A 21909-nucleotide genomic window follows, 5' to 3' on the forward strand; every position below is an offset into this window, starting at 1 on the left:
AATAAAGCTGGATTAACTTAATGTAAATTGAAAACACACGTGCATTGCAAGTGTAAAAGTACAAAATGAAAATCTTGTTTAATTAGTAAGTGTATTTTCTTATATATTTTAATTTTACTTTCTATTTAGGTAATGTATGGTTTTGAAAATAAAATAAAAATATGAATTTTCTTATTTCCAAAGTATATTACTTTTCTTTACTATATTCTGACATAATCTTATAAATTTATCGTCATTAATTGTTATATAAAGTAATTTTTAATAATTCGTAGAAAATTAAGCACGTGTAATTTTTTTATAATTACCTTTTATTTAATAATAGTTTATTAATGTATAAATTCAATTTAAAAGTATTATGCTTATTAAATTCAACTAATACAGAGGATCTTTGTTGGAGAATTTATATATATAGACACACACACAATTAATGTCTAATTTAAAAAATGATTTTTTAAATTTTAATATATTTTATATATTAGACACTTCTAATTTTTTTTTATATATTTATATAAAGGTTGTAGTACCTTAAAATATTTATATGATAGTTAATATTATATAAGAAAAAATATTACTATATGTTTATATTAACAAAATTAATGAAGAAATACTGTTCAAAATTTAACAAAAAAACATATGTGAAAAAAACGGTTATATAAGTATTTTATTAACAAATAAATACATTATTTTCATATAAAAATATAGGTTTAGTTAATTTCAAAGTCTTTATAAATTTAGGTATATTTTCAATTAATCTTCATAATTTTTATATTTTCCAAACTATTATCGTTTAATTTGTTTGTTTATGTGACTATGATGTCAGATATTCATTTTGATTAGCTATCTCTATTCCTTAAAGAATATGAGATCGAGGTACTATAAAATAGTATTTCCTCTAATCCAAAGTGAAAAATGAATTTTATTATTTTTAATAAAATCTTATTGAATAACAAGAAACCTTAACACTATAATTCAATACATTTTTAATTAAAATAATAAAAATAATTTGTTAATCTACATTAACAATAATATCATTTTATATTAACCAAAAAAATTATACGTGAAAACAAAAAAAAAACAAGATAACATAACAAAATAAAATTTATCACAAAAAATTAAATAGTATAAACTCGATTTACATATATGAAAACTTATTAAAACAAAAAGATTTAATACAAATTAAAAATACTCAAATTTGCAGGAACATAAACCTTAATTAAGACAAAAATATATCATGTTTTGATTTTTTTTTTCTTTCAGTTTTTACAGTATTTGTTTTTGAAAGAAAAAAGGTACTAAATGTGAAAAACAATTTGAGAACTTTTTTTAGTCTAAATAACAAATATATCGATTGTAAGTAACTATATTACATGAAGTACTTTAAAAAAATAGTTAAATATGTGAAGATATTTAAAGAGTTTTATCAAAACATTAAATAAAAAGATGAATGTAATGGAATTATATTATGAAAAAATAACTCTGACTTTATTTAGTAATAAATAATTAAGCATATATATAAATAAGAGAATGCATTTTTACCATTATTGGAATGTACGTGGAGTGAATAGTGAATAGATAATCTTAGAATGGAATGCAATGTAGGAGTAGGCAGCCAAACACATAAGGTTGTAAGTTTGAAACAAACATAAAGATCCATAGAAATTAACAACTGAGATACTCTGCACACACTTCCACCACTCCTTTCAATCTCCAATGTTTCTTTTGTCCTTGCATTCCACACCATATACATTATCTTTTATATATACTTCATTTATACATCATTCACAATTTTATTTCAACCACAGACACTGTCTATCATTATAATTATTACAATATTGTATACACTTCTAAGAGGTAATTAGAGGGACTACCTCTCTTATTTGCTTCTTCTCCCAAACGTACTCTTTTCAATATCATATCATGTATTGCTGCTGCAGGATCTTCAATTATTTTTCCCTTTTCTCTTCAGAGCTCCAACACCAAGTCTGCATTATAATCAAAAGTCTCGGTCATTGTATACGTATATATTTGAGAAGTAATTAATGATATTTGTAATTAATTGCACACTTACAATCGGCATCTGTTTTGATCCAGTGCTCCTTATTGTCAGATGAATCTTCACAGCCAAGAGCAAAGTGGAATGGATTTGGTTGGATCTTATAATACTGTCGCATGATGTTTTCCTTTGACAGTGTTCTTTTCTGGTGTATCAGTATATCTTCCTCTCCATGCACCACCTCGTTCATTGTTTTCTTCTTGTTCTCGTTCTTTTGGTATTTATCACACTTGTGTGCACCCGTACAATTTTCAGGGTGAACTTTTCTGTGAAACATATGCAGAATCTGCGACCAACAACTAAATATTAATTTTTACCGCGAGTCCCAGCTAAAAGCTGTTGCTTAAGAAAGTACAGAGGAAATACAGCATAATAACATACGTGTGAAGAAGAGAAAGAAGAATGTGAAAGTGCACCTTATGCAGTTTTCTCTCGGCCGAAGCAGAATCAACAGGTTGTGCAGCAGCAGTGGCTGAGGAGGAGCTTCGGGAAGAAGTGTGAAGCATTCTTTTCTTGAGCTTTTTTTTCATGAGATGCATGGCAGATTTGTCTGCTTCCCTCTCACCTCTCTTGTTATCATCCTTATTATTTCCTCCAATGCTCTCCTCCGCCAGCTTGGTTCGCTGGAACAGCTCGCCGAGCGACGTTCTGTGCTCCTTCTGCTTTGCCACAGCCACGGTCGTGGTTTCTGACAACTCGATTGCCGATCCAAACAGATATCCCTGAAGTGGGCAAACGGCACTTCCATTCCCATTTGATTCTCCACCTTCCAACAACGGCTTCCCGCTCAGCGTTATTATGCTTCCATGGCTGCTTCTCCCATTGCTCACATGGCTGTTTCTCCCACACGACGACTCATCATCCGCTCCCAGAACTTTCTCCAGCTCATCGTTTATCAGCTTCAGTTCGTTCTCAGTCACTTCGTCTTCCTTTTCAGTTATGTTCTCCACAGATATGGCAAATGTCGGAGTCGTCGATGGATCGCTAACGACTTGGTCCGAACCCAGAGTTCCAATTGCCAGGAACCCGTGGAAGAGCTCGTACATGGCACCCGCCGAATCTTCCTCGTACTCATCGTCTTCGACAGCAGCGAAAGATTTTCTTATGGTCTGCTCTTTCTGACTTTGTTTGACATGTTTGTAATTCCCGAAGCTTCCTTTGGGATTGGGGTAGTTGTGTTCATCATCACAAGTCCCTTAACAAAAAAACGAGATGAAATAATTAATTAAAGTAGAACTGAGAATTATAGCCGAATGATACAACATACGGTGAAAGTTACCGATGAGCAAGTCTTTAAAGGGTTCGGCGGTATTCTGACGAAATTTTCTGTGCATCCACCCAAGTAACTGGAGCAAAGAAATGCATGAAGTGGCTAAGAAAAGAATAAGAAATTCATAAAGCTAGAATTCATATTGATGTTTACTGACCTTCATCGTTTGTTTGAGGAGAGAAAGAAATGATGTATTCCACAAGATTTTCCACGGAGGTTGCTGAGTATGTGTATGTGGAGTTTGGAAGAGAGATAAAAGGAGAAAAACACAGAGATAGATACAAGATTGTTTGTTATTCTATGTCAAGATTCACGTAACATTATGGGTTGTGGGGTCCTAAACAATTTTAATCCGATCATGTGGAAGGTGGACATAACTGTGAGGCTCTCATAATAATTCATATATCTATCAATGTTTGGTCATATATAAGTAAAATTCAGTTTGCGATTGATTTCTGTTGAGCCCAGTAGTGACCAAATGCCTCCCCTTTTCCATTTTAACTTCACAATGCATGCATATATATATATTTATGTGTCTCAGACCCACCCAACCCATGCATTATTATTATTTCTATCATATAATTAAGGAACTGAATCAATCTCTCTCTCTCTCTCTCTCTCTCTCTCTCTCTCTTCCTTCCGACACATAACTTTTAACACTATCTGCCTAGCTCCATCTTCTTCACCTTCAACTACTTACCCACTTAAACCACCCAACATCAACTTTTCAAAACTACCATTACTTCTCTTTTTAAACATCTACCATTCCTATTCATCTACTCCTTATCCTTATGTTCTTTTCTAAACATTTTTTTTTAATTCAGCAATTGCTTAATATAATACTATATATACAAAATTATCGAGGTATGTAATGGGAATAACCTGTATACTTAATATTTAAATTACATCTTCTCCTAACAATATATATTATCACCTTAAGAAACCTCATGATCTTATCTTAAATATAAAAACCTAATTTGTTTGTTTAAATTTCCACACATAAATATATTACTGACTTTAATTTTTTTTAAATGTGAAACTATAATCTTTGATTCTTGTTTCGACTGAATCCGAGCGGACCCTGTTAAAACATACGAAGGATCACGAACGATGAAGGCGGGCGGGCGATCTCGAACGGTAGGGGCTGTCAGACGAACGGCGCAGCTGCTACGGATTTGGCGGACGCCTTTTCTCTAGGACGCTTTCTCTCCAGCTGGTGCAGACCGGGCGGACGGTACAATGACGGACGAACGTTGTTGAAGACCGGACTGTCGAACGCGAACAATACCGGCCGGTGAACGCTTTCTCCGTCAATGCGGAGCGAGAGGCTGCTAACGGACGTCCTCCTTCTCCTGGCGCTGCTCCACGCCCCGAGTCGGGCGGACGTCCTCCTTCTCCTGGCGCTGCTCCACACTCCCAGTTGGGGAGGGGCCGGGTACCTGCCAAAGGCACTCCGACGCTCAAGTCAGTAATATGACAGAGCGTTATACAATGCATGCATGTGTTGCGTTCTAAGCAATCTGTCCAGAACTCATACCTGATACCTTTATTTATACTGATTGTAATGGGCTCTTACCTTTTGGGGGCCTGAAAACGGCCCAATGATACCTTAATCTTTATTAAGGACTTTAATGTGTCATTAGCATTTAACCGTGTAATCAGCAAAGTGCCGCTCGGTTGGGCGGGCGTTCGGTTTATGAATGATGGGAAGCTCGTCCCTGATTCCTGGGCGGACGTGCCACCTTGGGCGGACGTCCGGCTCTTGAATGACTGGACGCTCGGTCCAGATTATTGGGCGGACGTGCCATCCTTGGGCGGACGTCCGCTTCCTAAATGATTGGCCGCTCGTTGGCGTTCGGCCCAGATTCTTGGGCGGACGTGCCAACCTTGAACGGGTGGACGCTCGTCATCACAAATGGCATGTCGCTCGCCATCTTAGTGGATGGACGTTCGGCCTTGGCGCTCGACCAGGGCGGACGTTCTTGTGTTATGCGAGTCGTCCTGGGTGGTCGTTCGACTTCGGTGCTTGACCAGGGTGAACGCTCGGCCTAGTGGCGCTCGAGCGGCCTTGGTCCTGATTGCCTTTTTGGGGTTTGGGCGTACGTCCCATGTGTGGGAGGACGTTCGGTTCCTTGGACGGCTGGACGCTAATCCTTATTGCCATCTTGGTGGGCGGTATCGTTAACCGTTCGCCTGGTCTATGCTGGGAGGACCTATCAGTAGAATTCTCTTATTAAATTTCAATTGATATGTTAATTAGTGCATATTTATTCGTATCTTAAAATTATTATTTATAAAAAAGTAAAGCACTACAATAAAGTAAAATTTACGTTTTAAACGCTATAAAATTTTATGAATATTACGTAATTTATGTGAATTTTCAATTCGAAAATTGTGTATTAGAGATTAAAGTAAAGCACAAATATTTTGGAAATCAGATCTCAAAAGAGTTAGCTATTAAAGGAGAAGAGTAAAAAATAAAGCATTTCATCAATGTGTATATATATATATATATATATATGTTTGATAGTAATCTCTTAAAGTATCAAATTTTAATTGATAAAAATATTCTAATACAAGGATATTTGAATAATTTCGAATTTTTTTTATCTTTTAGTTTAACTTAAAATTAAAAATTATTAAAATATGTGTTTAAAGTATGTTTTTTTTTATGAATATATTTTTTTTATCAACTAAAATTAGGTATTCTTTAAAAGGTTATATAAATTATAAACTATATATATATGTATATATATAATTTACAGTGTATTATTATTAAAATGTTTTCGTAGAAAACAGATATAAACTTCTATAATTGGTAAATTAAAATGGCTATCATACGTTTTATTATATAAATAAAATTTATTTTGTATATAAAATATATTATCAAGTAGTTATAATTTAAGTTTATTTTAAAAGTAATTTTATTGAATACGGTTGTTACTATGATAAGATGAAGTTGAAACCATAGTTAATTTACTGTAACGTAATTAATGAAAGTATGAGAGATAGATGAAGATCATAATGGGAGATCTTAAATCACCTTTTAATTTCTTCTTTATATCACTTACAGACAAGATGGTCACAATGAATTAATGACAGCAGATATTTGCTTAATTGTGTCCTGAGAAGGGGTTCATGATGTCTTTGCAAATAATTTGATTGACCCATATGCTTTGTCATTATAATTAATGTTACTGTTTTTGTAAGTTTGCAAGCTTAAAAATATATTTGTGCTTAAAAGTAATCTTAAAATATCCAAAGTCCCATGAAAACAAAAAGTAATATATAAATGAAAGAAATAAAGTCTTTATTTTGAAAATGTTTAGGGTTTTTCAGTTTTATTTTATTAAAGTTAAATTTTGAAACTAACACTTTCAAACAAAGTTTGTAAATTTAAGACTTGGAAATACAGAAGAAAAAGGGGAGATAGAGGGACGATTATAAATTTATTTAAAGTGTAAAAATTAAAATTAATAATTTATAATTTCAAATAAATTGATTTTAATATTCTATCATAAATTTGATATGATATTTATGTTTTATATTTATTTATTTATTTTTTAATAAATTTTTATATAATGACAAATGATTGATAAATTTTAGAATATCAAAATATATATATATATATATATATATATATATATATATGAAATATCAAAATTTTTAATAATATCTAATATGAATTTATTTTAAACATCAACCAAACGAAACACTAAACCCTTATAATGTTAGCTAAAATATGTCTCAACAAAATTTGTTTTGAAAAATAACATAAACTAGTATTTTTTGAATTTTTATAATTGTTCAATTTTTTTATAATTAATATTCAAATAATAAAATCAAAATTCAATAAACTTATTATTTTATTCAAATAAAATATTTTAAATAATAAAAAATAAATTAAAAACAATTCAAGTTTAATGTATTTTAATTTTTTTAAATTTGTGAAACTTTATATTAAAATTCAAAGTTAGAAAATACGAGAACAACTTTTTATATTTTAAATTTTAGTTTGTATAAATTATTTATTTAATTTTTAGCAAATATGTTATTTTAAAATAAAATAAGCAAAGTAAGTGTTAGTTTATTGAAAGTACAGAGATTGAAGGGTGACATTTATTAATAAAATAAGGAATGTTAAGAAACTAGAGACTCGAACAGATATTCTATCAGAAAATAGGAGAGATATGCTTCTTTCTTAATCTAAATTTGTGAGTGTGAATTTTCTAGCATGGGAGATGATAAATAGTTTATCCATATATTTATATGATAGCAACTTGTCATAATGAGTAAAAAAAACAAGAGATTATAGTGAATATTAATTTTAAAGAACGAGTTTGAATTTCAAAGTGTATAACTATACCTATAAATACACAGGGGTGACATAGATTTGTACTTGAGAAGGGTGAAATAAATATGAATCGATATTCAATAAATTTATCCAATTTTAATGATAGAAAAAAAAAATTAAATGATACTAATCTCTTTTAATATTTATTTTTCTATCAACATATATTTAGTGGTATTCATGATTAAACTGTTAAAAAAAATAACAAAAAGTTATTCAAAAGATTGATAATTAATTAAAACTATTTTTTTAAAATTAATTTATATATTTTTTAATAGGAGACTGAAACTGTGAAACTAGTTCAAATAAACTAAATTTAATTATTTAAAATTTATTAAGTTATCTATTAATTTTTTGTTATTCGTTGTAAGAAAGAAGAAATATATAAGAAAAAATATTCAAATTTATTGTATTGAAGTTTTAGATGAGAGATGATATTAATTTTTTATATATGTTAAACTTGTTCGTAATTCAAGTGTGAGTCAAATATTGGATAGAAATGAGTAAGTAGTATAAAGATGAAAGACACATTAATTCATAGTCTTAGGATTTTTGGTAAAGAGTGGTGTCGATCCTTTATATAATTAGACTTACATCTCATTGGTGTTCGTATTTCCTTTGTGAACCTCCTCCTTGATAGACCCAACAGTGGTATGTTTAGGTAAGCAAGTTCCGTTAAGATGAACGACTATTGAAAAATACTACTCGTGGTTGTGGTTGGTTGGAAATGCTTCCGCTGCAAGCAACTCACATTGAGGGAGAGGTTGTTGGGAACTCAAATCTCATTGGTATTTGTATCTCACATGTGAACCTCCTTTTTTATATATTCAATAGAACTCATGTAATACTATTGCTAAATCTTCCAACAAATATTTTTCTAAAAAGCCATCACATATCCTAAATTTGTGAAACACAAATTTTTACAAAGTCTAAGAATTATTTTTCTAAGTTTAACTTTTGCATTGAATCTAAGTTGATTATCGAGACAAATTTTTAATTATGATGTCGTAAATAAATCTTTAGAAAGAAATTTACAATTTTCTTTTATATATATATATATATATATATATATATATATATATATATATATATATATATATATATATATAAACTCTCATAATATTAACTAATGTTCTATTATTTTTGTTTTACAATGAACGTCAAACACTTGTAACTCGTCACTTTCATCATAAACATTTTTTTATAAAATTTTCCAAAAATATTGAGAGAAATAGGTAAACAAATATACCTTTTCTTTATGTTGAAAACTGTAACTGAACTAAATACATATATAAATGTGCAACTTTAGGAGTTGAATAATAAAATAATAAATTCTATTATTAAAATAATAAAAATGATTTTAGGTAAAGTTTTGGAAGAAGGAATTCCATGAAAAAGGTGATGTGGTAGAATAGAATAGGGAAGCATAGGTTGGGTAGCTTCATTCTATTCAAATGTATGCTATTGTTTACATATGATTGAAGTGTAGTGAAATGCGCTAAAATTCGCTCCAACTTTATGCAGAGAAAAACATGTATGCATATTAAAGACAACCATAATAAACATCCGTAAAACATCATTTAACTCCTAATTTCTTAACCTGTACGTATCAGTCAACGCTCATTTTCAAACCAGACATTAATATTTCCACATATACTACCTAAGCTCTCCATATATTTGCTTTAACCTCCACGTACAAGGTTGTCACATTTTTTTTACCAGAGAGGTATAATTTATTTCTTTTATTATTAAAATAGACAAATTTTAAAAATTTATGAATAATAAAGAATTTTTTTCTCCCAAACACGTGTTTTATTTAATCTGTTTTTCATTGACTAAAGTTTTGCTTTCAGACATTTTTCTTTTTCTTTTATTAAAATTGTGCTTAGATACATAATTTTAATTTATTTAATATATTTATTTTAAATTATGCTTCTAATATTCCCTTTTTATGAAACATTTATGAAATTTATTTTCCTTCCCTTTTTAACTCATTCATCCACACAGGTGGAAGAAGTCTTTCATTCCTTCTCTTGTGATTCAAAACACAGGTTTTTATATTTATTTCATTCTTAATCCAAAATACAAAGGGCCGATAAAAGAATCCAAATTCGATCAAGATAACACAATAATCGCTCAGAAAAAAGTCTACCACAAGTCCCTAGCAATGCTATTAATTTGATCATGCATGTTATAGAAGACTAATAATTCTGTTGACATCCATTTCCCCATGGAATCTGCACTTTGGCTTAAGGAGATACCACTTAAAACAGGTATTAAATTTTGCAACTTGACTGTAATTCTACCAGAACACAGGTGAGTGCTATAAGATTTAGGTTCAGTATGATAAAAAAAAAGGTTACCGAGGTTCTCTTAAGAATAGTCGAACAAAAATTTCCATAAAGCAGGAGTTTCTTCTCAATCTAAACAAGTTAATAGAAGAAAATGACCATGACCAACAAAATACACAAGAACCACCACCTCAAGCAATTGGAAGCTCACCACAGTCGCTGATGGTCACGTTTTTTCTAGGACGGTCACCCCTATCTGTCTCCTGGGATTCGATCAACCTAACAATGTCCATGCCTTCCAAAACTTGGCCAAATACAACATGTCTCTGATCCAACCATGGTGTCTGCCAATTCATCAAATCAATTGATTATATCAAAACCAAGGAACAGAAACAATTTCAGATAAGTAGACATTAAGAGTTTTCTAACATTCCATCATATTAGTAAAATTTTAGATTGTTGACACCATGTGGTTCTTTTAATTATAATTTATAATCAATGCTGTCAGGATCACTAGCTAAACCGTGAATAGATCGATTTCAAGACCTTATAAATCTGCTCCCTAGCTGGATCATTACTAAAATCCATCAGTGGGACCGTTGTAGTAGGATTGGAGCAAGATTGTGGGATCAGACTTCATTCTGATCGTGCGAAGCCAATTCGCCTGAATGCATTTTAACCTTTCTTTCATCCCTGAATCAGTTTGTTCTCTCTCAGTATCAGACCTAAGAACCTTACACGGTCCACCCCATTCTCTCTGTCTCTTGGTCACTCCCTCCCATCTCTCTCAATCTCTAGGTTCTGATTTATGAATTTGTTTGCTGCTGTGCAATCAGACTTGCTACGAGTGCGCGTCCTGTCTATCCTGCAATCAGATCTCTAAGTCTCTCAAGTCTCAACCCTCTCTCTCTCTGCTGTGTATCAGCTGCACCTATTGATGAATTTGGTGTTCAAATGCTTGGGAAAGTGCCGATGAGATTAAACAGATGCAGCTGAGGACGCGTAGGAGCATGATTTTTCAGCAAACCTCATGTACTATCTAAGTGACTACTGCGACTAGTTTTGGATGTTAGGGATTTAAGGTTACGAAATTTCAGTTTTAAGTCTGCTTTGGTGTTGTCATTTATAATTTTCTTTTCCATTTCGGTATCAGTATAGATGTATAACTTTACATTTTGGTAGGATCCCACGATCCTACATTTTATGATCTTGCATCCCCCTCTTGATCCTAAGTAGAATGGTAACCTTGACAACCTTGATTATAATACATCTAAAATTGCTATTTTCTATATTTGGGTTTTACACAGATGAAATCAATTATTTTTAACATAATTTCACAGAATAATATGCAAAAATTATACGTAAAAATTGCCAACAAAGTTAGAAGTTGATACGAGTTGCAGAACAACCGTGTTTGTTTTGTAAAGGCAGGAATCTTAAAAGTTAAAAAAAGTCTTCGTGTTAGAAATGTAGCACAGCTGTTCATTGAAAGACAGCATTATGGCTCAAACTTATCTGCCTAGGCGTGATGGGTTGGTGTTTCATTAGAAGAAGAACATGGATAATTCGAAATATAGAAGAGCAATATACCTTGACAGTGCATATGAAAAACTGACTCCCATTTGTGTTGGGACCTGCATTTGCCATGCTAACAACTCCGGGTCCAGTATGAGACACTGGAGATATTGTAGATATGAGTATCATTAATATATATTTACAATATCAATAATATGCAGGGAGATGGAGGAATCTAATTAGAAGAAGTTGCAGGGGCATTTGTTTAATAATAAGAATAAGAAAAGGTTGGAAAAAGAAAGGCAGGTGAAATTATTTGGTGTTTAGAAATTGAAAGCAGGAAGGGGAAATGAATGTAAAGTGGGAAGTAAGGAAGTGAGGAACTGACAAATAAAATTCTCATCTTTGAAAGTGCGACCATATATACTCTTGCCTCCAGTTCCCTGAAATATATGATAGTTAGAAAATAAATAGAATGGGAAAATGGGAAAGAGAATAAAGATAGAGAGATCGGGAGATAGATAGATAGATACATACATTTCCTTTGTCAAAATCGCCCCCTTGAATCATGAAATCCTTGATAACACGATGGAAGGTAGAGCCCTTATACCCAAAGCCCTTCTCTCCGGTGCAGAGGGCACGGAAGTTCTCGGCTGTTTGGGGAACATCGTCGCCGTACAGTCCAATGACAACCCTTCCGACAAGCTTCCCAACTGGATTTCCGATACTAATGTCGAAGAATACTTTCTGAGTCACTTTAGCCTGAACACTTGCGTCCTCCCCCGAAGAAGAACTCGCCCGAACCCTCAAACCCCTTCCAACTTCCCTTTCTTTCACACTCAATGTCACTCCATGACAACCGCCAAACCCAGACGCCGGCGTCCTAAACTTGAGATTATTAGAATTAGGGTTATGGAGGTGCAAACCTTTGATATCTCCAAAATTTGACTGACAACACAAACACAAACGAATCACATCGTAAATAATAAATACTAATAATAAGAAGAATAAGAATTCTGATTTGATCTAAGAGAATAGTAGGGATTACCAGTCTGAATGTGGTAGTCGAAGATGCAAATGCAGCTGCCATGGATTGAGTCTGCAACTGCCACTGCCACTTCCAATCTAACAACAGATATATTACTATCTCAAACTCTACTCCGTCACCACACGAATTACTATCCTATCCCTCCAATCCAATTCATCCCATCCTCTTAAAAAAACTATAATATTACTTCTACACCTTTACAATTTTAATTAATTTTAAGATTAAATATGTTTTTAATTTTCAAATTATTTCTAAAAATTGTATTTAAGATTAAATACTAAAATCAAACACATTATCAATTATATCAACCATTGAATTTCAAACAAAATTAATGATCTTAAAACTTACAAAAGTTATAATTTTATTCATTGTATTAAAATCGAAATACTGTTAGTTATTATAGAAAAATTATTATTTATCCGACCAAATATATCCAATCTACCCTCTGCAAATATATAATTTCATTTTTGTTTAATGGCTTAGTTTTAAAAACTTTTATTCTAGTCCTGTTAATCCAATATTCTATTTTTGTTCCTTTCAGTTATGGTCGTTGAAATTCTTTTGAAAAGAAAATAATTAATAACCTGTTTGATTGATAAATACATGTATGAAGTTTTTGAATTATTAGTGTAATTGTATGTTTAGATTTTGACAACTAATAGTTAAAAGATAATTGAAAAACTAAAAAATATTCAAATATTCAATCTCTCCCTTGACCAATTTACACAGTCATGCAGTCATACGCTCACTCTGTAATATCATCATCCACACAATTAAATTCATTGGATACTGTACTGTCTCTATAGTGCATACATTATTTCCTGTATTGCATTAGCAATCTGTATACACTTGAAAACAAATACTCAAATCATGTTCATTCTGCTTGGTAATGTTATGCCTGCCCTCTTCAGAAGTTCAACAGAAGCCTCTTTTGCCTTCAAAATAACTTCTTCCTGTCATCATGGACAATACAAATTAAACTTCTCCGGCCACGAGTAATGAAAAAAGACGAAACACTAGGCCAATTGAAACATAATTGATAAGAACTCTATATGTTTTTTTTTGTACGTTTGTCAAGTTCAAGAAGAAAGTAAAGGAAAAGGAGTTGTAAGAAATACTTATCTCAAGGCATGCAAAGTAGGAGATAGCGGAAGCCTTTCTTATGTTTTATAGTTTCTTTAAAAAGAATAAAACAATTCTTTAAAACAAAAAAAAAAATCAAGAGCAATTATATGTTAAAAATGATTAGATTTATAATAAATTAAATTTGGTTTTAATTAATTAAAATGATTTTTGTATATTTATCCATTTTTCACTCACCCAGATGAACGGAGTTTTAATTTTTCATTTTCCATTTATCTTTTTTTTCATTCTATTTTCTTTCTTTCCTTCTTCAAGTAAAGTGTTAGTTCATTAAGTCAATTAATATTATTGAATGGATTCTCAATCTAATATAGAATCGATTCACATTCTACATAAGAAAAACTATCCAAGATAATACCTCGTCCACGTGTATAATCTTCTTGTTCTTCATTATCCACACGCCATTGCACATGACAGATATCACATTTTCTGATCGCATGGAATACACTATGCTGGAAATGCTGCACATTGTGTAAACAGTAAATGTATTAACTTGAAAAGGTCTTTGAATGGTGTGATAGTAGCCAGCCAAGATTGCAACAGAAAGGAACTTTCGCTGCATGGCGTTAAAATGGTTTTATGTAATGCATGATCATCACATTATTTCATAAGCGCACAAGATCACAATCTAGGATGTGCAGTTAACACACGAGAATCAATTCTATCCCACGCGATGAAATCATGAAAAGTAGAATTATTTATTACCTTGCCTTCGTCATAAAAAAAAAAATTGATTGCTTCTGATAAAACTAATCCAAACACCGGTCATCTAATTCAAAAGAATTCAATAAAAGGTCTGTATAATTAACAGAAGTACCAATTATGTAATGGGTTCGTACCAGTCATGAACAGGAACCATAGGCCAAGAGGAAGGATTGACTACAACAATGTCCGCCTATTGAATGACAATCACAAAACTGTCAGCTTCGGTCCCATCAAGAAAATATAAAAAAGAGGAATGATATTAAACACTCAATAATAATCATTTTTTTCTTCCCTTATCACATCATACCACCCATAATTTCGATATTTTTCTCTTTTTTCATTCTTTCACTAGATGTCTATTAACATCTGGCGACTCCAGGTATTATTTCTCTAGCAAATAATCTACTTTACCATCAACAGAAGATTTGGTGTTAAACAAAGTTAGAAAGATATTGCAGAAGCATTGACCAGGGAGGTCAATATAACATTTGTCCAATTGAATGTAATAAGTTTCCCGCAAGATTTTTATATTTTCTTTGCTTACGTTGTTTTCTTTTTCACCTAGTCCATATCATATTTTAAAAATTTCCTATTTATTTTCATTGTTAACTAGTTTGCAAAAACGAAATGTGGTAATTATCAACAGATATAAAAAATGTCATGTTTCAACTGTGCTTTATACAAATACAAAGAACTATCCCCACACCACAACTCTCTACTTCGAATTCAAAGGTCTACAGTATAATCTGTGTCCAACAAAAGAGAATCCCGCATTTAGTCCCAATTAAAAGGGGAAGATTTCAACAAAAAGAAAAAAGTTAGCCGGGAAAGAAAAAATCATAATAATTACACTTTACGAATGACGTGAACCAATACCAACCTTTTTCCCAACCTCAAGAGAACCTAGTTCGTCATCCCACAATACCGACTTTGCACCATTAACTGTAACCATTCTAAGAATAGTTTCAGCGGGCAATGCTGTTGGATCTGTGGTTCCATTAGCATAAACTTCCCGTCCTTTATTAATTAGAGAAGCTAGGTACATTTCATCAACTGCAAATACAATTTAGAAATGAAAATTTCAATCCACTAAAAGTGTACATTTTCCATGCGGCTAGAGACTCCCACTATTTCACGTTCAAGTGAGGGTTTGGTGTTCATAATCTTAGATGAACCTGCCCTGCCTTAGGAGGGTAGGTTGCTTCTGTGGTCTATTTAATACTATATTAAAAATAAAAGTTCTTCACATAAGTAAATACAAATTCTTCACATAACAAATTGAATTTGCATACTTGAGCTTGTTGAACCTAGTGCAATTAAATTTGCATACTTCCTTCTGTGGTCTATTAAATGCGGAATTGTTGAATCTAGTGCAATTATAAAGCAAGTAAAAAAGAATTCAAAAGTTTAGAGTTCAGATGAACCGATGCTCATGCGATTGTTTGATGGGGCCCCATCAGTTCCCAGAGAGACACAAACGCCAGCATCAAGCATCTCCCTTACAGGTGCAAATCCAAGCATTCGCATTGCAGCAGCAGGACAGTGGGACACTTTGACCCCTGATCTTGAAAGAAGAGATATCTGAAAAAATATTATGCAGGAATAATTACTGTTTATCACACTAACTCGAGGAATAAACAGTCATGGGTGTTTTCTTGCATACCAGCATCACCCAAAATTGAACTCACCACATGTTAGATAATAATAGAAACTTAAGAACTGAATTAGGTTTTGTTGAAAGGGTATAATCATGTTTAAAGGGGCAAAAATTTACCTCGTTATTATCAAGCCAAACTGAGTGAGCTGCTAGCAGATTGCTTTGAAGGAAATCTATCTTGTCCAAGTATGTAACAGTTCCGTGATCTACTTTGTGAACATCCCTGACTAGTTGGTTCTCATACGGTATCTCAGCAACATGCTAACAGTTTTGTATGTCAGGTGAGGACATTGGTGCATAAGTATTGTGCTGGCTAGTTTAATACACCACTTTCTAGTATGAATAAAAAATAAGTGGTATTGATTTAGAACTCCTCCCATTATTATATAGGCCATTTTGAATAATCAAATTAATATTGTTGATGAAAACAGCCCCACCCAACTCGATCTAAAGTTAGAGAATGAAGTTTTGGTTATGTTGTTCTTGTTTTTCCACAAAATGTTTGTAGAAAAGAAAAGGAATGGGTACCATGTGTATTCCAGTTTTTAGTTGTGTTGCAGCATCTCTTGTTTCGATAAGCAAGCGAGGAGTAGAGTTCATGATTTGTCGTATTCCGAACCAGATTCTGATGCGACCATGGGCTGTGTTGTGGTACTTGTCATAATTGTCCTTTTGAGACTGCATATGAGAAGAAAGTAAGAGTAAAGTCATTTGTGAAAAGAAATGGATTCGTAAAGACTTTGTTGGAGATATACTTTTCTCCTTTTTTGTAATATCTAGTTTGTTTCTTTTTGGTTAATAGTTTCTGAACAACTACATGTATTTATTGTAGTAACAGTTGTAGTTAGTTCCTAGTACTACTGAACAAGCATGCATTATGCAATACTCCTTTGTCCATATACACGGGCCTCGGTAAGCAGTTCACTCACTTTTGTAATTTTCACTAATCATAATACTTGTCGGTTTCAATATGTTATTCATAGCTAGTTGATACTCTTTCTTAGCTTCTGCTAAATCTATCCTTTTTTATCCTGTGTTTTCCATAGATCCTAACTTCTAATTCTGAACCGTACCAAACACATCGTACCACGTTGTCCTCTCAATACTCACTCTATGCAGACTCACTCTAAGTCTGGTATTGTTCAAATCAGGGTTATTCCATCTCTCCTTGTTGCCAATGTGGAACCAAAGAGTGTCAAAATTGCCTTACAGGATACAAAGTGGTTTGGTGCTATGCAAGATGAACTTCTTGCTCTTGAATAGAAGAATACCCAGTCTTTAGTTCCTCTTCCTCCGAATTTTTATACTATTGGTTGCAAACGGGTGTTCTGTGTTATGGGAAACCCAAATGGGATTAGTTGCCAGGGGTTTCAATTTACAATATGGTTTCAACTTTAATGAGAGTCTATCTTCAGTTATAAAACCTGACTCCTTTTGCATTATTCTATTTTCTGTTGTTGCTTACAAGCGGTCTTTGTTTCAGTTACATGTTAACAATGTCTTTCTTGATGAAGAGGTTTACATGACTAAACCTCCAGGTTTTTGAAGATAAAGATACTTGTTTGGTTTGTCAGCTTCACAAAACTATCTTACTGCAATTTGATTTCAGAGATGGTAAGTGTGCTTGGTTTTAAAGACGGAAAATGCGATCTATTCTTATTAACATATTCTCAGCAAAAATTGTACTGTCCAATCACTTGTTTATATTGATGGCATCGTAATAACAGGAAACTTCACATCCCTAGTTCAGCATCTTTTTCATAATTTGGACTGTCTTTTCTCTCACACTAGGGGCCTCAGATTATTTTCTTGGCATTGAAGTGCGCTCATACTCCAATCCAATGACACTCCTGTTATGGCACAAACAAAATATATGAAGGATTTTCTTGTCCAGACAAAGCCTATATCTTCTCCTGTGTTTTCTGGTTTAAACTCTCAAAACAGGGTGCAGATTTTCTTCTTATCCCATCTTTCTCTAGGTATGTTGTTGGTGCTCTTCTAGCCAAGCATCTCGTTGTGCAGATCAATGGACCGTTTACTAACCAAGCCGCTTTTACCAACAAGAGTTCTTTTTCTTAGATCCAAGCTCAATGTGGTTGAGTTGCCTATTGTTTCACATCCACCTTGAGCTTGTGGGGAGTGTTAGAGATAAACTTCTCTATGGTTTTAGTAATATCTCAACTATTTCTTTTAGTTAACAGTTTCTGAACAGCTACTGTTATTATTGTAGTTTGTTACAACCATCCATCCATTGTGCAATGCTTCTCTGTCCATATATATATATATATATATATATATTGGCTTTGGTAAGAAGTTGGTTCACTTTTGTAATCATCACTGAATAATAAATCATATTAGTTGGGAGTTTGAATAGAGAGAGACCTGAATGCATTGATCCGTGGTACGAGTGGCCCAGGATGGAGGCAAACCGTGGCCAGAGTCCATGGTGGACTGGGTTAAACAAGCTCGCAGACCCAGTAAGCTGACTGCTCTAGCCATTTCAGACACATGTTGACCCCCAGCTTCAGCAAAACAGGTTACGCCGGAGTGAATGAGCTCGATCCCGCAAAGCAAAGTAGAGAGGTAAGAATCGTGTTGGGTCATGTTGGATTCGTAGGGCCAGATGCGGTGATGCAACCAGGTCATCAAGTCCACATCATCGGCTATGCCTCTAGCGAGTTGTTGGGAACTATGGACGTGGGTGTTAATAAATCCTGTCACTCTACTGCTTTAGATTATTTAAATTTTCATTTCATTTCATAGCAATATCAAACAGAAAAAAGGAAAGAGAGAGCGAGAACCAGGGAGTAAGATGTGGCCGGTGAGATCGAGGATGTGGTGGGCCACATCAGAAAATTCAGCAAGAGTTTGTGCAGATTGTCCAATAGCTTTGATTCTATCTCCTTCGATCACGATTCCCCCGTCCCTAAACACTCGCTGCTCCTCGTCCATGGTTATGATCATACCACCGTGCAGCACACTCACCACCTCCCTCTCTCTCTCCATCTCCACCGCCCCTTTCTCCTCTCTTGGTTACTTTACTCTACAAATGTATACTTATTTTATACTTTTTCTTCTTGAATCAGTATCTTCCAAGTCAAGGCGGGGGGTTATCTAATAATTTAAGGACTAAAATATATTAATTACCATATACACAAATATTATGGTATTAGTGAGAGAAAAATAGAAACATGTTTGTTTATCTTTATAGTGTTTTGTAAATTAAATTAAAATAAGAATTTAAAATAGTAAATAAAAGTCCTATATCGAAAGGGTTAGAGGTAATATAATTTTTTTGACAAAAATAAAAAGAATTAAATTGTAGATGAGTTCAGTTTAAAACTAAACTATCATCAATTAAGAGGAAAATAAGGATTAATATTACAGGAGACGAAAAGAAATGAAATAGTTTGAGGTATGTGGGTGGAGGATGTGGGTGTCTTCCTTCATGACCTCCTTCGAGGCATGGAGGCAGCATTACCGGCAAAGAAATCATCAATCAAAAGCTCAATGTCGTCTGGGTGGTACTTGATATACTTGTCGATGTGTCTGGTTGATTCAAGATGTTGTTTGAATCTTCCAACGAAGGAGCGGTAGGCGGGGATGACCAAAGAGGAGATGGAAACTCTGAGTTCCGACTGCAGTTGTTGATCGCTCACCATCCAACAACTCTGACACTTGTGTATCTCTTCAAACATCCGATTGAAGCATTTGAACCTTTCCTTCACGAGCTGTTTGGAGACCTTATTCCCAGTCCCCTGCTGTAGCCCCTCCGGCTTCAGGCACTGCAGCACCTTAGTCCACGTTTCCCTCTGATAACACTTGTGGTACAACCTCAGACCCGACTGCCTCCTCCTGCACCAGTTGTCACCCATCAGCTCGTGAAGCTCCTCACACCCTTTCACCTTCTGCACTACGTATCTCCCGTTGTTCATCAGAAAAAAATACCTCAGAGCATCGTCCCTGTACAACTGTGATTTCCTTTCCACATTTGCATCCAAAAGATCCATTATGCTCATCAACTGCACTGCAAAACCCGAATTCTTCCGCTTCTCTACATCTTCCACTTCGTTCACCTCCTTCTCATTTATCCTTTCTCCTTGTTCAAACACTTCCTCCAACGTATCCTTGTACTCGCATGCATATTTTAGATAGTTCATTACATACCGAGTCAAGGGGTGCACTGCACCGTTCGGAACAGGAATCCTTTCGTTGTCGTTCTTGATCGAGTTCTTCAGATCACAAAACATGGCCATAATAGCCTCTACTATCATGTCCCTTGCGGTGCCTGCCTCATACGCCAGCTCCTTAGCTCCCGACTCCAGATAGGAACCTCCGATAACGTCTTCCCTCAGGGTCTCGTACATATCTAGAAATTTGAAAAGTTTCTCTGTGGTCCATTTTGTTAGAACAGCACACTGTGCAAAGTTGAGCAAATGGACGATGACTTGTCGTGCAAGATCGCAGAACAAGTTTTGAGAAATGGAGGGATGATCGGGGAAGATGGATTTATAAAGTTTTCTTTCAGACTTGAAAAGCACGGTGGTGCAGTGCCAAACCACTTGATTCCACGTTGCAATTTCAGCTTCAAGGGATTCCCATGACATTTTACACAAATCTTCCATCCTGGTGTTCCCGAATCCAAATGTTTGGAGCGTGGTTCTGAAAGCAGTTCGCCTGAAACTAGCAAAAACCAAGTAGCACTCGATGTGGTAGCCGGCTGAGATCATGGCAGTGGCGATCTTGTTCAAAGTAGAAATCTTTTGCGGAGAGAAATCAAAGGGGTCTTGGGTGTGGTGATCCTGCTGTGGTGGTCTAGGGGAGGGAGACTCGGGAACAGAAGAAAGGTATGAGGGAGAATTAAAGGAGAAGGATTTGTTGGGTGGTTTAGATTTGGGGTCGTCGTGTAGAAGATGAGAAAGATGTTTCTCTAGTAGGGACATTGCTTTTTCTAGGACGAAGGCGATCAGGTCCAACTCCTCCTGGAAGGCAATCACAGTAGAAGAGGAGGAAGAAGAAGAAGATGATAAGGAAGCCGAAGCAGCGGAGATGCGATCCACCATGTCTAGGAATTGCAAGAGGGACATGTCCTCGTCTTCTGCCTCCTCATCCTCCCAAACAAAATTGCTCCTCCCGCTGCTGTATCTATCCACCATACGCTCCAACTCTTTGGCCAGCTCAGGGACGCCATCTGCAGGAGAAACATCTTCCACCTCATTCATTCGTGATGACATCTCCATCGCCTCTTCACATTAACGTTCAATTTCAGTGTTTATTGTTATCATATGAATTGCACAGGGGGTTCGGGCGGGAAAACCCCAGATTCCACCTCACGGGATGAACCAAGTAATTCATCTTTCCTCATTATTTTCTTCATTTCACTGCAATCTCCTAATGTAACTTTCTATTCTCTTCTATTCTATATTTTGTTTCCTTTTACTTTTTAGCTATTTTGGTGGAGCTGCCTCGCTAGCTCCGTCTTGACCGCTGATCCAAATGGGAACAAGGCACGGCATTCCGTTTTTTCGGCTTCGCTTCTGTCATATCTATTCTTTTCTCATCTATATCTTTCCCTCGTTTTCCTCTCAACACTTTCACTTCTTTTATTTTAATATACGTATCTTAGTTATTTTATTACCCTACACAATTATCTTCACATATTTCCTCTTTTTTTTTTTTATCCCAAAGTAAATTTTATTATATGCTTCACTTATTTGAATTGGAATTTTTAAATTCCATAAACTTGGAATTTTAATTTCTCGAGTATCGTTGTATCAACCCAGTTCCCCAAATATCAGAGTTATGTAGGTCTTAACTCTCTAATTATCTCACCAGTCAACGTCACTTAATTTGATGGAAGCGTTAAAATAACAGAA

The 21909-nt window shown here is 34.1% G+C and overlaps 3 protein-coding genes and 1 pseudogene across 4 annotated transcripts; all 4 read right to left on the reverse strand.

Moving 5' to 3' along the window:
- Positions 1-1602: 1602 nt before the first annotated feature.
- Positions 1603-3756, reverse strand: LOC148194880 (protein LAZY 1-like). The gene is made up of 5 exons (XM_088097291.1): positions 3481-3756; positions 3333-3399; positions 2470-3248; positions 2069-2339; positions 1603-1982 (listed from the first exon to the last, which is right to left on the reverse strand). The coding sequence occupies exons 1-5, from the start codon at positions 3484-3486 to the stop codon at positions 1963-1965; spliced, it is 1143 nt and encodes a 380-aa protein (XP_087953417.1). The 5' UTR covers positions 3487-3756; the 3' UTR covers positions 1603-1962.
- Positions 3757-9995: 6239 nt separating this feature from the next.
- LOC148194881 (uncharacterized) lies at positions 9996-12686 on the reverse strand. Its single transcript, XM_088097296.1, has 5 exons — positions 12529-12686; positions 12018-12428; positions 11869-11923; positions 11556-11641; positions 9996-10309 (listed from the first exon to the last, which is right to left on the reverse strand). Exons 1-5 carry the CDS (start codon positions 12568-12570, stop codon positions 10157-10159), a joined length of 747 nt encoding a protein of 248 aa, XP_087953422.1. The 5' UTR covers positions 12571-12686; the 3' UTR covers positions 9996-10156.
- Positions 12687-13190: 504 nt separating this feature from the next.
- On the reverse strand, positions 13191-19109 carry LOC124840290 (uncharacterized). 2 transcript variants are annotated; one of them, XM_047316326.2, is made up of 9 exons: positions 18835-19109; positions 18416-18747; positions 16562-16711; positions 16151-16294; positions 15801-15957; positions 15257-15429; positions 14511-14566; positions 14030-14132; positions 13191-13481 (listed from the first exon to the last, which is right to left on the reverse strand). In XM_047316326.2, exons 1-9 carry the CDS (start codon positions 19037-19039, stop codon positions 13392-13394), a joined length of 1410 nt encoding a protein of 469 aa, XP_047172282.2. In that variant the 5' UTR covers positions 19040-19109; the 3' UTR covers positions 13191-13391. The 2 variants fall into 2 exon arrangements, with proteins under 2 accessions (XP_047172282.2, XP_087953416.1); XM_088097290.1 differs by having other exon boundaries at positions 18416-18755; positions 18835-18972.
- A 115-nt stretch (positions 19110-19224) lies between these two features.
- On the reverse strand, positions 19225-21882 carry LOC124840288 (exocyst complex component EXO70C1 pseudogene; annotated as a pseudogene).
- Between the last annotated feature and the right edge of the window lie 27 nt (positions 21883-21909).

The sequence above is a fragment of the Vigna umbellata genome, chromosome 8 (genome assembly GCF_029865625.1).
Source record: "Vigna umbellata cultivar VRB3 chromosome 8, Vumbellata_1.0, whole genome shotgun sequence".
NCBI lineage: Eukaryota > Viridiplantae > Streptophyta > Magnoliopsida > Fabales > Fabaceae > Vigna > Vigna umbellata.

Coding starts and splice junctions, on each gene's coding strand:
- LOC148194880 (XM_088097291.1), bottom strand. Junction 3,249..3,332: donor CTTTAAAGACTTGCTCATCG/GTAACTTTCACC, acceptor TTTTTTGTTAAG/GGACTTGTGATGATGAACAC. Junction 1,983..2,068: donor GATCAAAACAGATGCCGATT/GTAAGTGTGCAA, acceptor ATTATAATGCAG/ACTTGGTGTTGGAGCTCTGA.
- LOC148194881 (XM_088097296.1), bottom strand. CDS start 12,570: ATGGCAGCTGCATTTGCATCTTCGACTACCACATTCAGACTG. Junction 12,429..12,528: donor CGACTACCACATTCAGACTG/GTAATCCCTACT, acceptor TTGTGTTGTCAG/TCAAATTTTGGAGATATCAA. Junction 10,310..11,555: donor TTTTCATATGCACTGTCAAG/GTATATTGCTCT, acceptor ATGAATTGGCAG/ACACCATGGTTGGATCAGAG.
- LOC124840290 (XM_047316326.2), bottom strand. CDS start 19,039: ATGGAGAGAGAGAGGGAGGTGGTGAGTGTGCTGCACGGTGGTATGATC. Junction 14,133..14,510: donor ATGGTTCCTGTTCATGACTG/GTACGAACCCAT, acceptor CACAATGTGCAG/CATTTCCAGCATAGTGTATT. Junction 13,482..14,029: donor AGATTATACACGTGGACGAG/GTATTATCTTGG, acceptor CCATGATGACAG/GAAGAAGTTATTTTGAAGGC.